The 16,198-nt window shown below is 39.3% G+C and overlaps 2 protein-coding genes across 3 annotated transcripts in view; both read right to left on the minus strand.

The window, feature by feature from the left end:
- Positions 1–1,328, minus strand: part of mkxa (mohawk homeobox a) — a 33,468-nt gene extending 32,140 nt beyond the window's left edge. Inside the window, exons 1-2 of the mRNA XM_051914232.1 lie at positions 1,028–1,328; positions 75–351 (exon numbers count right to left, since the gene is read on the minus strand). Coding sequence (XP_051770192.1) covers positions 75–250 — 176 coding nt within the window. The 5' untranslated portion in view covers positions 251–351; positions 1,028–1,328. The remainder of the gene's footprint in view (positions 1–74; positions 352–1,027) is intronic.
- A 4,004-nt stretch (positions 1,329–5,332) lies between these two features.
- Positions 5,333–16,198, minus strand: part of odad2 (outer dynein arm docking complex subunit 2) — a 65,912-nt gene continuing 55,046 nt past the window's right edge. Inside the window, exons 20-21 of one of the 2 annotated variants that reach the window (XM_051914228.1) lie at positions 14,925–15,034; positions 5,333–7,338 (exon numbers count right to left, since the gene is read on the minus strand). In XM_051914228.1, coding sequence (XP_051770188.1) covers positions 7,320–7,338; positions 14,925–15,034 — 129 coding nt within the window. In that variant the 3' untranslated portion in view covers positions 5,333–7,319. Of the gene's footprint in view, positions 7,339–13,443; positions 15,035–16,198 lie in introns of those variants that run through there. The other variant, XM_051914229.1, reaches the window with a different exon arrangement.

Here is a 16,198-nt window from a genome sequence, read left to right on the forward strand (position 1 = left end):
TTTTTAGTAGGAAACATGTTCATGAACCTGCAGTAGCTACATTTTTACAAACAACACTGAAGTTTCTGACATACCCGGATCTCCTGTGCCGGATAGCTGAGCTGTCTTTGATGACTGGGCTGCTGGAGAGCAGGTCCGGATGCTGTCCATCTATCACCTCTAAATAATTTCGACTGCTTCTTTCCACCTCATTCGCCTTCTCCTCGAATAAAACCTGGCTACTTAACTTATTAAACACAATTGTGTTCATCTTTGGTATATTAGTCCTTCTTTCCCCCTGTGTCCGCGGAAAGCGCCTTGGCCGCCGTGGGGATGTCCTACTCGACGGAGCCGCTGCGCCTTGTCAAAATCCTGTGAAACAGAATAAAAGGATACTTTTGTTCACTATCATCAGTGAGTTGACCGAAACATACATTTGGAAACATCATTTTCAGTAGGTAAAGACTAGGCTATATTACATTTAATGTAAAATAGCCTACGTAAAGCTCCCCTCAGCCAAAACAAAACACGCAAAACTCATTAAGCGCGTGAGTCTGAGACAGGCTCGAGTGAGAAATATTGACGGAATTGATGACTCTGATAAACTTCTGTACAGTTTATGCAAACTTGCATAACATTAAAAGTGTTTAGAGTGAATGATGCGTATTTGATACTGTAATGTCTGTAATGCTGCGTTGACCGGTCATTAGCCTATTTCATATGACTAGACATGAATAACAAAATGTGTCTGTAAGAAAGGTAGATTTTACATGTAGAAATTGTTAGTTTTTATCACTGATGTGATAAAAGCTTTGTTACCGCACTTATCCGTTACAATTATTTAGACTACATCCCTATGGAAAGAGAAACAAAGATGTAGGAGGAAAAATGTCAACATTTGTGGCAATCCATAGAGAGCGATGGAAATGAACCAAAGTTTAAAACTTCACGAATCATCCCTGTCACATAGGCTAGGTGACGCGACAGTGAAAACATTTACAAGTCATAACTGAAAACATGAAATAAAATGTAGGCTGAATGAACGTACCTGAACGTTCCCCCTTCTGCGTCTTTCTGTAAAGTGTAATCCAGTTTCCAGTTTCCCATTCCCCTCTCACATGTTCTCCGCTCTAAGATCCTGCGAGCAAACCACACGAACCGCTTTCGCCTCTGCGCTTTATTCAAGCGCGCCCGGGAACATGAATACAGGACTCATCTCGTGTTTCCCAGCTAAGCGGTTCAGACGGCGAACATACAGTGATTGTTTTATGCCGGTTTCGCCGCCCTGCAGGGGGAGGCTACCGGGAGACAGCCAGTGCAACAGTGTATTCCCTTGTGTGGGTTCACGTCTGGAACGCGTCCATCACCCGACTGCATGACAGTTGTATAGAGTTACTAATATCAGCCAGAGCTGGTGTGATTGGATGCAGTTTATCAGAAGCAGCTTCACCTGAGTATGATGTGCAAAACAGTCACACTTTTGACATGAGACGGATGAATGGATAAATATTAGCTAGTCAAATAAGTCATTTAGACGTTGGCTTGGGGAGAAGACTCAGGAGCACAATAGGCTACCATGAAGGTGAAATCGTGGAGTGTTCTAACACATTTTGTTTAAATGTCTGTAACTCGGTGTTATTTAGGCTATATATTATAGCCTATGTGTTAGGCTATAGTGATATTATATTTCCATATTAATCTACAAATTAGTTTAGAAATCAACTAAATATTCTATAAAATGTTTAAATGAATGCCAAATACATCCTGCCCTACTAAAATAAAAGACGTTTTTGTTAAATGGGCCTATGTGATTCTCTAAAAAAAAAGAGAATTTGTCTTGCTTAAATACTAGATATCGTGATTTGTTCGCAAGGAAAGTGCTCGCTCTGTTGCTATAGTTACATACTTTAGGTGAAAGTTTATTTAGCAGCAAGTGAAAATACGTTTTCTGACTAACTTGCGATATAATTTTTATAGCAGCTATATCGGAACGCTTGAAAACTTATATATTAAGGTAAGCTAATTTCTATGTCATATCATACATCACATAAAATCACTTGATATCGTTTAATAATAGATTTGGTTTTATTCCCTGTAATAACGAAAGACCTTGCGGAAGTCTGGGTTCCTCTCGTTCACCAAAAACGCTTTCCGCTCGAGGACACAAAATCCCTCGAGACCTCATTTTTATTGTCTTAACATTTTGAGAGCGGAATCACTTCATTGAACAACCTAATTCTTTTCCAAACATGGTTACCGAGGTCTACAATTACTTCTATTCCAGTTCACTTAAGAACCTCTATAAACCGATATATAAACAAATTAATTATATCAACGCCATGTGCGATGCTTTATCGGGAGACTTAGCGTGCTGAGGAAACGCTGCTCGCGTGAGATCCCTCGCGAGCATCGATGTGATTCTGGTACCCTCTCATTTTCCCAAATTACACGACTTACACGTCGCACTGAATGCCACTGACTGTGTCTTTCGGGTTTATCCAGGGTAGTGTTTGGAGGTGAAGTGACTAAACTCGGAGGCACATATGCGCTCCTTACGCCCCGTATAATTGGCGTGTTCCTTTTATTTGGGTGTATTTTTACCTATTTAATGAACAAACTCTCCCGAACATCAACCGAGTGACTCACTCCCCTCGTAAATGCAATTCAATGAGAGAAAAAGACAGTGCTACTCGACCACTAAGGCCATTGAAATGATGTCCTTTCTCTTACTGTCTCTTGTCTATGTGGGGCTTGACACATGTGGGTGCCCACAGGTTTACTCTAACAGTGGCATCTCCAGGGTAACCACATGCCCCTGGGCAGGTAGTCACAACACTTTGTGGTGTTCTTCATTCCATGGGATGCCCACTGCTTAAAGGTGTGGTCAGAGGGAGAGATAATGTGCTCTGTGAAGCCTTGCTGAAAGTGTAATGACCCTTAAGTGCACTTCACCAGTAAATTGCCCTGGTGCTTTGGGTGCCAGACCAAGTGTCTTATTTAAGATCTAGGTTTATTTGTACAGTGCTTCTACCAATGGATGTTATTGCTAAACAGCTTGACATGTCTACATTTTCAGTGGGCTTAGGGTTCTACTATGTACTAACATTTAAATAAGTCATTTGATATATATAAAAAATACCTGCATGTAAATACATTACACTGTTGACCCTTTCCCTATACACAGCGCCGTCCCAAGCATGGGGCGGGACCCAGTCTGAAGGGCACCCCCTTGTTTCGGTTGTGTACTTTGAAAGTGGTCTGTTGGTTCTATCTAGTACTAAAAGTGGTTCTTTGGCTCGTAATCATAGGGGAACCACTTCAAGTGCTGTAGAGCACCAAATCTTTGTGCTTCAGAGGTTCTTCACTGGTTCTTTGGGAGGACTGAGGTGCTATATAGCACCGCTACCGTATACAGACCCTGTTAAGCCCCTGTATGGTTCTTCAGTGGTTCTTTGGGGTGGTTGAGGTGCTATATAGCACCACTGCCATACAAAGAACCTGTTAAGCCCCTTTAAAGGTTCTTTACAAGCCAAAGAACCACTGTTGGTGCTGTTTAGCACCATTTTTGCAACACTAATTTGCAATACAACATGAGCATGATAAGTTTATTATACTTAACTTTTTTATGTACTATATATAGTATAGTTAAAGACACCTAATATAAAGTGGGACCGATTATTTAGATTAATTAGTGTGAATATACTTTGACAGTGAGATGCAGGTTTGCTTGCAAACAGAATTTCTGACAGAAAACCCTTTTACAAAGCAAGTGTTCTTCATTACTATTTTATTTCCTTTTCTGCTGGAACAGCATACTTGTGTTTTATTTGCTGAGTTGCCGCAACAGCATCTGCATAAAACAATTAAGTGTTTATGAAGAGCTAACCCAAAATCCACTTACAGGATAGACAGAAGTTTGATGACAAACCAAGATGTTTTATTTAACTTAATGGTGAAATTCCACACCGCTGAAGCTTTCAGCATGTGACCTTGTAGTGCCATGCAAACAAGATGCATTCATGTTTCTCACTGTTTCCAACATGGCGAATCAGAGAGTAATGGAACTGGCCTAAAGTAAATGCAGGTAGTTCTTTCGCCGTAGTTGTAATTTCCTGACGGTGTCAAAATGTCTTCTCATTAAAAACTCAAAATCCCTTTTCTGGTGTCATTAATACAGTCTGTCCCTCATTTAAACCAATATTTTCACACCGGCCACAAGCCTTAAATAGGAGTTGAGCAGCCACTGAATGTTGAGGCCACTTAAAGAAAGCCACAGACAAGATTTGTTAAAATCATTGGGCCTTGTGGAAAATATAAACTGTTGAACAATTACACCCATTAGAGATTGTTAAAAGTGATTCAATCAGTGTTTTTCAAATTACCTTAGCACAAGTCAGAGTATGTATACTCTCAGCAGCTTTTTCACACATACTTAAGGCTATTACTGTGTCCAATCTGAATGGCATTAGTGTCTTTCATGCTGGCAAACACAATGTCTTGAAGAATAATTGTATGTTGAGCTGTTGGTTCATTTTTTTCCCACCTTTCCTTTCTTTCTCAAGCAGTATTTTTCTTTTAAAGACGGTTTCCTAAAATACATCAATGCCTGTGAAGTATGCGTGTCGTGTTTTGTTTAGTAATCTACTGGGTCGCCTGGCTCTGTGTTTTGGCACGCTGTTATCTTTTCAGGTTGCACTGTTTTCAGAGGTAATACCGTTCCTTTTTTGAAGTGGCTGCTTATTCGTGTGGTTGGTGTATTGAGGTTGGACGCTTCGTGACCTCATATTAAGAAGCTTGTGTGCATGCTGACAGCGCAGGGTTTATTTTAGATTTCAGGAGAACAAAGGAACTTCAATATAACATTACATAGAGCACATTTAGACATGCTGCCATTATGTGATTTACCGATAGCATTATGAGCAACTAGCAGCAGTACATCAAATATGTAAAAACCATAAAAGATTGTGGCACATAAGGATGATTGGCAGCAGTTTGATATATCTGGTCCGATCAGTTACCGCCACCTTCTCCAGCTGTGTAAAAATCCAAAGCAAAAAGCTCCCATTACACTGTCTCGAACACACTATATGAGCAGAAAAAAAAAATCTGATAATCATCAGCAGTTGGCCTGCTGCTGTACTCCCTCTGTCTGTCTTTTTCTGTCTCGGTCTCGACCTCCTCTCTCTTTCTCTCACCCGTGTTGGGTGCTGAGAGCTTGATGAACACATCCTGATGAAAAGTCAAGGATAATATCATTCTTGGTCCAGAGCCACAAGCCTCCCAGGTAGGTTTAGAACCCAAAAAGGAGAAGGTCTATGCTGCTCTAGATCTTATATACAGTATGTCCATGTGTTTAATGTGTATGTGGGATAGGTAAGGTATACTTGTACATTTATAACTGGTTTCTATCATATATCAGACTCATTTATTGGCATATTTTTTTTATAATATAATTGTGCTTTTGGTTCTGTCATGTTTGCTTGTGCACCCGTTCTTTTGATCCAGTTTCCCAGTATGTCTGATTGTTGTATTCAGTTCACCTGTTGTCTAATTAATTATCTTATTAGTCCTTGTTTAGTCTAGTATTTATACTCCTTGTGTTCCTGCAGTCTTTGTCCTGTCTACGTCAATGTTAAAGTGTTGTGTGATCTGTTTCCCAGAGTATTCCTGAGTGAGTTTTGTATTAAAGGCTGTTTCTTGAATTATTCGACTTTGTGGGCTTTATAAACAACAACCCGTGACAATAACATTATAATATAATATAACCCAGTAGAATACAATTTGTCATCTCTTAATTACTGTAGTTAGGGCATAAACGCAGCATAAGCTTGTTGTTTTGATTGTGTAGGAACTGTAAAAGGTGTTCAGTTTTCTTGGAAAGAGACTCTTTTCTGTGTCTGTGCAAGACTTCAATTCATTATCAGTAGGGCAGCGTCTGATGTGTGACACACTTAAAGTGCAGTGAACGGTAAAACAATTGCGCTACAAACTAGTTATTAGTATGTTAATAAATTAAAATAATTTGAAAACAAATACCAGTTTACAACATCCAGCAACACAATTAACTGTTTTTGCACAGCTAAATAGCTAATAACTGGAGACTGCTGACACCGAAAGCCTTGCACATTCAAGTTTAAAATGGCAGTGCCCACTCTTATGTTAAAAATAAGGTTGAAAGATAAAATGTATAATTTCCGTGGGTCTAGTCTTTGCATCTGTTTGTTTGAAGTTTGAATCAGGTCTCCTCTGTTGGAGTAGAATTGGCTAGGTGGCACTGTTGCAAAAAACTAGGGTCCTAGAAATGTAGTCCTAGAACTACAGTCCTGATTAATGCGAGAAACATTTACATTTAATCATTTAGCAGACACTTTTATCCAAAGCGACTTACAAATGAAGAGAACAATAGAAGCAATCAAACCAACAATAGGGCAACAATATGTAAGTGCTGTGACTAGTCCCAGTTAGTCTAGCACAGTACACATAGAAAAGATTTTTTAGATAATTCAAAAAAATAAAATAAAATAAAAAAGATATACAGAATAGAATAGTAAGTGTTAGTATTAATAGGTCAAGTGTTGATGAAAAAGATCCATCTTTAGCTGTTTCTTGAAAATGGCTAAAGACTCAGCTGCTTGGGTTGAGTTAGGCAGGTCATTCCATCAGCATGGAACAGTCAAGGTAAAAGTCTGCGAAAGTGATTTTGTGCCTCTTTGGGATGGCACCACAAGGTGCCATCCAGTTGCAGAACGCAAGCTTCTGGAGGGCACATAAGTCTGAAGTAGTGATTTCAAGTATAGGGGTGCAAAGCCAGTAGTTGTTCTGTAGGTAAACATCAGTGCCTTGAATTTGATAAGAGCAGCAATTGGCAACCAATGCAAATTGATGAAGATAGGTGTGACTCTTCGGCTAGTTAAAAAACACTCTTGCTGCAGCATTCTTGGATCAGTTGCAGAGGTTTGACAGTGCATGCTGGAAGGCCTGCCAAGAGAGTATTACAACAGTCCAGTCTGGATAGAACAAGAGCTTGGACAAGGACTTGTTTAGCATGCTCCAATAGGAAGGGCCTGATCTTTCAAATGTTGTGTATAAGGCAAATCTGCAAGACTGGGCAGTTCTAGTAATGTGGTCTGTGAAATTTAACAGATCATCAATCACAACTCCAAGGTTCCTGGCTGTCCTGGATGGAGTTATGGTTGACAAACCTACCTGAATGGAGAAGTTGTAATGAAGTGTTGGGTTGGCTGAGACCACAAGCAGTTCTGTCTTTGCAAGGTTGAGTTGAAGGAGGTGGTCCTTCGTCCAGCAAGAAATGTCTGTCAGGCAGGCTGAGATGTGAGCAGCTACTGTCGGGTCATCTGGCTGGAATGAGAGGTAGAGTTGTGTGTCATCAGCATAGCAGTTATAGGAAAAAACATGTTTTTGACCATGTTTTTGACATGTATGAGAAGTGGTCCAAGCACCCCTGGGGCACCCCAGTAGCTATGTGACTTAGACACCTCACCCCTCCACAAAACCGAAAAGGACCTACCTGAGAGGTAAGACTTCAACTATTAGAGTGCCGTTCCTGAGATTCCCTTCGTCATGAGAGTTGACAGGAGGATCTGATGGTTTACTATGTCAAAAGCAGCAGACACGGCTATGAGGTAGGAGTCTGTGGCCCATCTTCACAGAATGCACACAGGAAAGTAAAGGGGCCAGTTTGTTGTTTCTAAGGCCACCACATACTCCAGCAACGTCTCAGGCCTGCTACGGGGTGGATTGTGAAAGACTGGTGTATGTGTGGGCCCACAGCATTTAATATTCGTTCCTATATTGTGTTATTCAGCCTTCAGTGCACTTAAGAACTGTGAATATTCAGAGTAACATTTTGATTCTCATTGTGAGTGATTTTGTCAAATCATACTAAGGGGTATTTGATACGGAGACCAATTCTGTAATTTGGTCACCCAACGTATAGCCTTATTGGTGTGATATTGTGTCACTTTGTGATTCAAAGCCAAAGTGATTGTGTGTTTATCTCACATTTGGAATATTTGTTCATTTGAGGTATTTTGACTATTCTGATTTTATTCTAATTAAATCCTTTACATTTTGTTACTAGTTTTGTTCTTGACAAGTTAATCTTGTTTGATTATGGATTTTAATTAAGTAATTTTCTAAGGGAGAAGTATTTAATTTAGTGACATCAGAGGGGCTTAACTTTAACATTTCTTTAGGCACATTTATTGAACCTTGGTGCACTGTCCTACATAATTCAAAGAAAGAGAGGTAGAGGGTGCTACAAATATAATATAATATAATAGTAATTGAAGTCATTGAATCATTTACTCAAACGATTTGTTTAAATCACTGGTTCAGGAACAAAACAAGTGACTGACTGTCATCTTCATGTGAACTACAGAGTCATTTGCAACAGTGTTTGTTTTCTGTGCACTTCAGAATCTCGCCAGAAGTATTAGTTTTTCAGGCAGTTTTTCGCCTACAGTACTGTGAATTTGTACATACACACTACTCTTTTCACATACTGTTTTTCACCTACTATATAGTTTAGAAGTATGCATTTTTGCAGCCACTGTCTTTATGTGTGAGCCACTGAATTGTTCAATCAACTGTTTTGTAAAAAACAAACAAAAAAACAATTAATTCAGAAAAGATAATAAACAAAGCCTTTAATCCTCTGCCGGCTTGGTTGCTTTGGCAATGCACAGATATAATGCAAAAGTGAAATCCCATTAGCTAGCAGTCACTGCCCACATTCTGATTTAGCAAATCAATTCAGGTGAACATAGAAAATGTGATTAATATTCATGAGCCCAACAGTCTTCATTTTACATTTTACATTACAACACACTTTACATTTTGGTAAGATTTAATTCGAATCTTCTGATTATTGTTAATGTTAATGATGTTACTTAAAGGTTAAGTTGTTGTGCTTTCAGGCTGAATATTCAGATAATTCCTATGCCAGTGGTTGATACCGTACTACAGGTGATTTTTCCTATTATAATAAATTTGTGTACTCTATAAAGTACTACAAGCATGCCCTGTCAGTACCAATGCAGTCTTTATTAAAGTCATTGAGCTCTTTATAGGGGACAGGTCTGAAAGCCGACCCAGACACTGCGGTATTTGCACACTCATTTTTCTGTTTATTTATTGTTATGCCAGCTAGTTATTTACACTTTATGGATGGGAATGTCAGAATTCATTTGAGGCAGTTAAACCATTTAAGAGAAAAAGAGACAGAGGGAGGGAACTGGAGCAATAAGGAGAGAGTGAGTGAGCAAACCAAAACCATCTAGTTATGCAAAGGCATTACAAGACATATTTAACCTTTGAGAGCGTATTACATTTTGAGGGTTTGTGACCACAAAAGAACAGAAACTTAACAGTTTGTTGCAACATACTGAGCGAACTAGTGCATGTATGCGTGTAAAACCAAAAAAAAAAAAAAAAAAACCTCTAAAAAGCTAGTCCAGATCTTTGGATTGAGTACTAAGTGAGCACGCACTTCGAGTTTTCACAGCCGTGATGCTCTGCTCCCCATTTGGCTTTATATTAAAACACAGCCTTCTTGTCCTCTTGAAGGGAAAACAAAGCCACTTCTGATATTTGGAAGAACATTTTACTAGTCATTAGTTTCTTTATGAAATATTCTAACCCACTGCCTAGGGAGCTGCGGGAACCTTCCACTTCAAACAGACGCATTTCATTTTCACAAAAAAATAGCACATGCGCACGCACTTGCATTACATCGCTCCATCCCAGCACAACCTTAAGTAAACACACTGAATTATGATTTTATACAAATGAGACTGTATTCAGTGTAATTCAATCAAAATCTAATAAGGAAAAGGTTCCTGGTTGTTTTGATGAAGTCATATTTCTCGGTGAGGGCATAGATGGGAGGTTTAGGTGAAGCATGACCGCAACATTTCTCAGTGTATTTCCCTCCCCACTGATTTCCAAATATTAAGGGCTCAACTGGTAATTGTGTGTGTGGTGACAAAACCTCTTATTAGCTTTGAATAATTTCCTTGATCAAATAACAGATCCACAAGAAGTTTGCACAAGTAAAGCGCTTTCAGGATACTTTGAGATCCATGTTTTTTTTTCTCTCACTCAAAGGGACAAAAAAAAAAAAACTTCAGGTAGCTACATATTTTAAAAACAAAAGTAAGAATTGAACTGAGTCTTGAACATGCTTAGGCAGTGCGGTTGAGAATGGTCTGCACTTTTGAGCTGACAGAGCAGGAAGACAGACGCTAGAGCACTAATTCTCATCCCAATGACTTAAACATGTCCTCTGTCCTCAAATCACCATCCCATAAATTCCTGTCCTTCAGTCAAACACGCAACATTTGTTTAATGATGTTAGTTAGGCATGTCCTACTAGTCATCAACCTCAGAGAGAGAAACAGAGAGAGACAGAGATGGATGAAGGGGGGGAAGTAAAAAAGAAGGGTAGCGGTTGTAACATCTGCACTGCTTGGGTTTAAAAAGGCCTTATTTATTTTTGGTGATCAGAGTCGTATACTCAGAAGACAATGATTCTCATTTAGAGTCTCTTAGTTTATAGTCATTTGAAGTAAACTGCACTTAGCCATACATGATAGACTCAACACAGGAGAATCAAGTATGACAAATGCGGAGCCACAGGAAATCAGTTGTAATCAAGCTCGATATTGATTTCAAAAATTCAAATATTCAGTTCCGTTTGTCTCCTACTTTATCTTTAAATGACATTTACTGTAGAAAGATCTTGGTAGTTGGTTATCGTCACAAATGTGGGTCTGATTTCACTTAGACGTCATGTGATGGTTGTGGCCAATGAATTTAGGAGTCTTCTGATGTAGATGTCTGCACGAGATGAATTTTTTTAGTCCTGCATCCGCAAGATGCCATCCTGCTCCCTCCCGCAAAAATATAAAAATATATATTTTTAATAATGTATTAGTAAATATTGAAATCAGATGAACTCCATCACCCTCCTGGACCAGTTTATGGAGTTTTCGGAATCTTTAATGTGGATGTGTGTGTGTGTGTGGGGGGGGGGGGGGGGGGGGGGGGGGCTTTTGCTTTTGTCTCCATAGTTTCCCTTATTAGTTACCATGAGGACTAATCACCTTCACCTGTTTCTTGTTAGCCTCGTTACCTAGTGTATTTATACCCCTGTGTTTCAGGGTACGTTTACACGACAACGATGTACTAAAAGCGCTGTATTACGCATGCCAGACAAGTAGTTGGCGATGTCACTTTGTAAAGAAAGACTACGCGAGTGCGCACATATGCATTCTTTTACAGAGCACTCGCCTTGTGCATGCCTATCCACCATATTTTTACAGTTTACCACACTTTGATATTCTTCTTGTTATTTCCCTATAGTGGCTACTTTCAACTTTGAAACCCGTTTTCAAAAGTTTGCATTTTCAGGCCACCAAAATGCCGTTGTCATGTAAATGAAAGGCCAAAAAGCATAAAAAGTTTTCCATTTTTAGTTGAGAAACGGTGTCATCTAAACAGCCCCTCAGTCCTTGCTTGTCGGTCATTGTCTTTACATCTCAATGTAAAGCTGTTGCATATCCTGTGTTTCCTATGTCTTCAGGTTTGGATTATTGCCATCGGCTTCCTGTTTGGATTATCTTTGTGTTTGTGTGTCTATGGAATAAAAACTGGTTGCTAATAGATCATCAACTCTCCTTGTCCCTGCATACCCATGACACCTGTGCCTGTAAACCATTTTTGTTGCTCAGTAGGCAAATAACATTCTGTACCTTAAAAACATAAAATACATTTGAAAAACTTTTATTTCATCTTTAGATATTTATATTTTACGGGACCACCAAGCCATTCCATGCATGCTCTGCAAAAGGTAAACACTAATATATAATGAAAAAGATGGATGCATAGATGTGTAAAATAAGGAATCTGGTTCACAAATCAGGTTGAGCGGTAAAATATGTATCTTCACATATTTATAATAACAGAACTATTGACAAACCATGTTGCTTAATATGGTAATATCTAAATTAATAATCTGTAATATTACCGATTTGACTGCACTGACACTATTAAATGAGAACTGAACTGCCCAGGTTAAAAATAAGTACACTTCTATAATGTACTTAAAGTGCTCTATTTTCGCAGACTAATTTTGTACTTAATATACTAAAAATTCTTCTTTAGTACTTCTTAATCTTAAGAACATCTAAGTGTACTCAACTGTGCTATTTTGAGACACCATGAAATACGAACTACAATGTGCTTTTAACATGCTACACTATATTGCCAAAAGTATTGGGACACCCATCCAAATTGAATTCAGGTGTTCCAATCACTTCCATGTCCACAGGTGTATAAAATCAAGCACCTAGGCATGCAGACTGCTTCTACAAACATTTGTGAAAGAATGGGTCGCTCTCAGGAGCTCAGTGAATTCAAGCGTGGTACCGTGATAGGTTGCCACCTGTGCAATAAGTCCATTCATGAAATTTCCTCACTACTAAATATTCCACGGTCAACTGTTAGTGGTATCATAACAAAGTGGAAGCAATTGGGAACAACACGTAAAATCACAGAGCGGGGTCAGCGCATGCTGAGGCAGAAGTCGCCAGCTTTCTGCAGAGTCAACAGCTACAGACCTCCAAACTTCGTGTGGCCTTCAGATTAGCTCAAGAACAGTGCGTAGAGAGCCTCAAGCAATGGGTTTCCATGGCTGAGCAGCTGCATCCAAGCCTTACATCACCAAATGCAATGCAAAGCGTCGGATACAGTGGTGTAAAGAACGCCGCCACTGGACTCTAGAGCAGTGGAGACGTGTTCTCTGGAGTGATGAATCACGCTTCTCTGTCTGGCAATCTGATGGAAGAGTCTGGGTTTGGCGGTTGACAAGTGTAAAGATTGTTTTTCAGGGGTTGGGCTTGGCCCCTTAGTTCCAGTTAAAGGAACTCTTAATGCTTCAGCATACCAAGACATTTTGGACAATTTCATGCTCCCAACTTTGTGGGAACAGTTTGGGGATGGACCCTTTCTGTTCCAACATGACTGTGTACCAGTGCACAAAGTAAGGTCCATAAAGACATGGATGAGCGAGTTTGGTGTGGAGGAACTTGAGTGGCCTGCACAAAGTCCTGACCTCAACCCGATAGAACACCTTTGGGATCAATTAGAGCGGAGACTGCGAGCCAGGCCTTCTCGTCCAACATCAGTGCCTGACCTCACAAATGCGCTTCTAGAAGAATGGTCAAAAATTCCCATAAATACACTCCTAAACCTTGTGGAAAGCCTTCCAAGAAGAGTTGAAGCTGTTATAGCTGCAAAGGGTGGGCCAACTCCATATTAAACCCTATGGATTAAGAATGGGATGTCATTAAAGTTCATGTGCACATAAAGGCAGGCGTCCCAAAACTTTTGGCAATATATTGTATCTCTGTATTAAAAAAATGGGTTCAAGTGTACTATAAGTGGTAACTAAATACATTTTTTATTTGAATTGAACTCATTTCAAAATTGATGAACTTTACACAGTTATTGAACTGAACTGAATCAACACTGAGCTGACTTGAGCTGAATAATGTCACTATATTGTCTTTTTTAGAGCTGCTTTATGCTAGAATCAGATTATGTTTGCACCATAGATCATTATTTTCCTGTTTATCACTTTAAAGCAGCTTGAAACAATCTGAAGGTAACTTGACTTTTAGTAATAAATATTAATATAGTTGAATCGCCCTATCTACAGTAGGTTACACCAACTAAAGTCAAGAATCGGGTTCAGATCAGGTAAAAACTTTTTACAGTGCAGCATTGACATTTAAGTCAAATATAATGTTATATGACAAATTTCCACTGCTTGTTCCACTAGTTTGCGTAATTGTATATTTGCTTGTTTTGTTGTTTTGCATTCATTATATCTGGTAGAGAAAGCACTGGACATTGGATTTATGCCGATAATATAAAACATGATTATTTTTAAGGATTACATTTTATGGGTCTGTCTGAGCAAAAGGCACGCTGCTGCTGTACTGTTGAGGTGGTCTCATTTTCCTCATACACGCTCCTACTTTTAACAGGCAAAATTAATGAGGACATTGAGAGGAGCCATCACCATATTTTTTCAATAACAAATAATAACGCAAAATACTCCATCTCATCAGGGAACTGCTGCACGTCAATTATGCACAAAATCATATTCACTCAGAAGAGACCTGCTACTGCACTGTTCCAAGTTCTCCAAGCACTGTGCCCATTCATGTCACCGTTGATTAAATTTATGAGCAATCTTTCACATTAATGGGACTGTCTTTGTCTGCTTGAAACTATCACCAAATCATGTGTGTAAGTGTGTTTTGTTGGTTTTATTTTCTCTAAATGTTTGTGTATGCAGTCTTCATAACTGTTGTGTTTGTGAGCATGTGAGAGAGGAAGAAAATATGGTGAGTGCTTCTGCTTTAATCAGTAAGCATTCTTCAATTACAGGGTTGCATGAACTTTTTAAACAAAAGTCACATCAGCAGATGTGCCTTTTATTCAGACATGTGGACATCAGTACCTGCTGCATTTGTGAATATGTTGTATTCATGCTCGAAACCATTTCAGAGAATGCAAACTGTGGAACATTTGGTGTGTACACATAGAAGAATAAACCATTTATTGTTATTGTTAAATTAGATCCTGTGATGAGGAAATTGAGGGAAAAAGCTGAGACAAGGGTGAGCCAGGTTTATGTTCACTCCAAAGAATTAATTAATGACATGTTTAGCTTTGGCTAAATGCTTCCTATTATTACAGAGCTGAAGTAAAATATAAATAAACACACATTGGTCATCACAGCTGATCCTTTTATACTCATTGAGTTGAGGGGGTAAAAAGTACCAAAGTGGGCAACAAATTTGTTTGAGATTGGGAGGAGGATTATATCTGTGTTGCTTGCGGTCACTTTTTACCCATATTTAGCCTTGTCATTGGCCAGCGCCAGGCGTCGAATGTTAGCCACACAGCTGGCTGCTGCCTCCTGTAGAACCTCGTCCGTGGATCCGATCATGACGAGCAGGAGCTGTGACGGATAGAGGAACATGTCAGAAACAGCCATCATAACAATCCAATAATGAAAATGCTGGCCAACATTCTCTTTTCATTAGACAGAACGAAAACCACATAGCTACAATAACAGTCATTCACGAAGGCCTCTTACAAGCAGTTCTTTCCTGGGGCTTGAAGGAGACATCTAATCTGTTATTAAGCTATAAATGCAACTGTTTGCACACTGCAGATTTTTGCCAGAGGAGTTTACAGCTCCTGTGGCTGCCAAGGCTCGCTGCCTACTGGATGGCAGAGCACTGCACCGGCTCATTAACTCACATATCAGTGTGTTTGTGTGTTTAGTTATGTTAAGAGAGGTAAGAGGTAGAAAGTGAGAATATGGCAGAGAACTTTTTTGTGAGTGAGTATATTAGCAGAATTGTGTTTGTTACAGTAATGAATAGGTTTAGTAGTTGTTTATTAACTCTCCTCTGAACATTTGGCCATGTACTAAACCACACAGTTTGGCCGAACCCTCACTCAGATCAAAGGTCACATCAGATCCCTACACTTCAGCCTTGTGTAACGCGCCTCTTTTGATCCGTGTTCTCAAAAACGGGTTCCCTGACTCTAAAAAAAGACCACTTTCCAGAACTTTCTGTCTATATATTAAAATGTTTCCTTCTATTGTACAATAAGAGTTACATATTATACTGTCACACAAAGTGAACCCAAGGAGTAGAGTTTGTGCCAATGCCACACTGTGGTTAAGTTATACAACATGGTACAATGCAGTTGTCTTTCTGTCGAGGGAGGGAGAGAAACAGAAGATTAGTGGTGAGTTGTGTTCATAAATCTAAATAAACAAACTGTGGGCAGCACACTGGCACAACAAGTATTCAAAATCTGTTTGGTATACTGTATGTATGTCCCTCACTGCAGTACCAGTAGGAGGTCATTAATTGAGCTTCATCCAGTACGTCCCAGCACATGTAAGTCAGACGTTTTACTTTACCAAGCAGACTCCTGGGCCTTTTTTAACTTGATACAAACATATTGGCAATTAAATTAATGGTGGATTCTGCACATTGGTGGTGGTTGAGCAGATTCCCCCTTCCATATGTAAACCGCTTTGAGTACCCAGAAAAGCACTTTACATAGCGCTTTACAAACTAAATGTAACAAATTATTATTATTA

The sequence above is a fragment of the Ctenopharyngodon idella genome, chromosome 12 (assembly GCF_019924925.1).
Source record: "Ctenopharyngodon idella isolate HZGC_01 chromosome 12, HZGC01, whole genome shotgun sequence".
Classification (NCBI taxonomy): domain Eukaryota; kingdom Metazoa; phylum Chordata; class Actinopteri; order Cypriniformes; family Xenocyprididae; genus Ctenopharyngodon; species Ctenopharyngodon idella.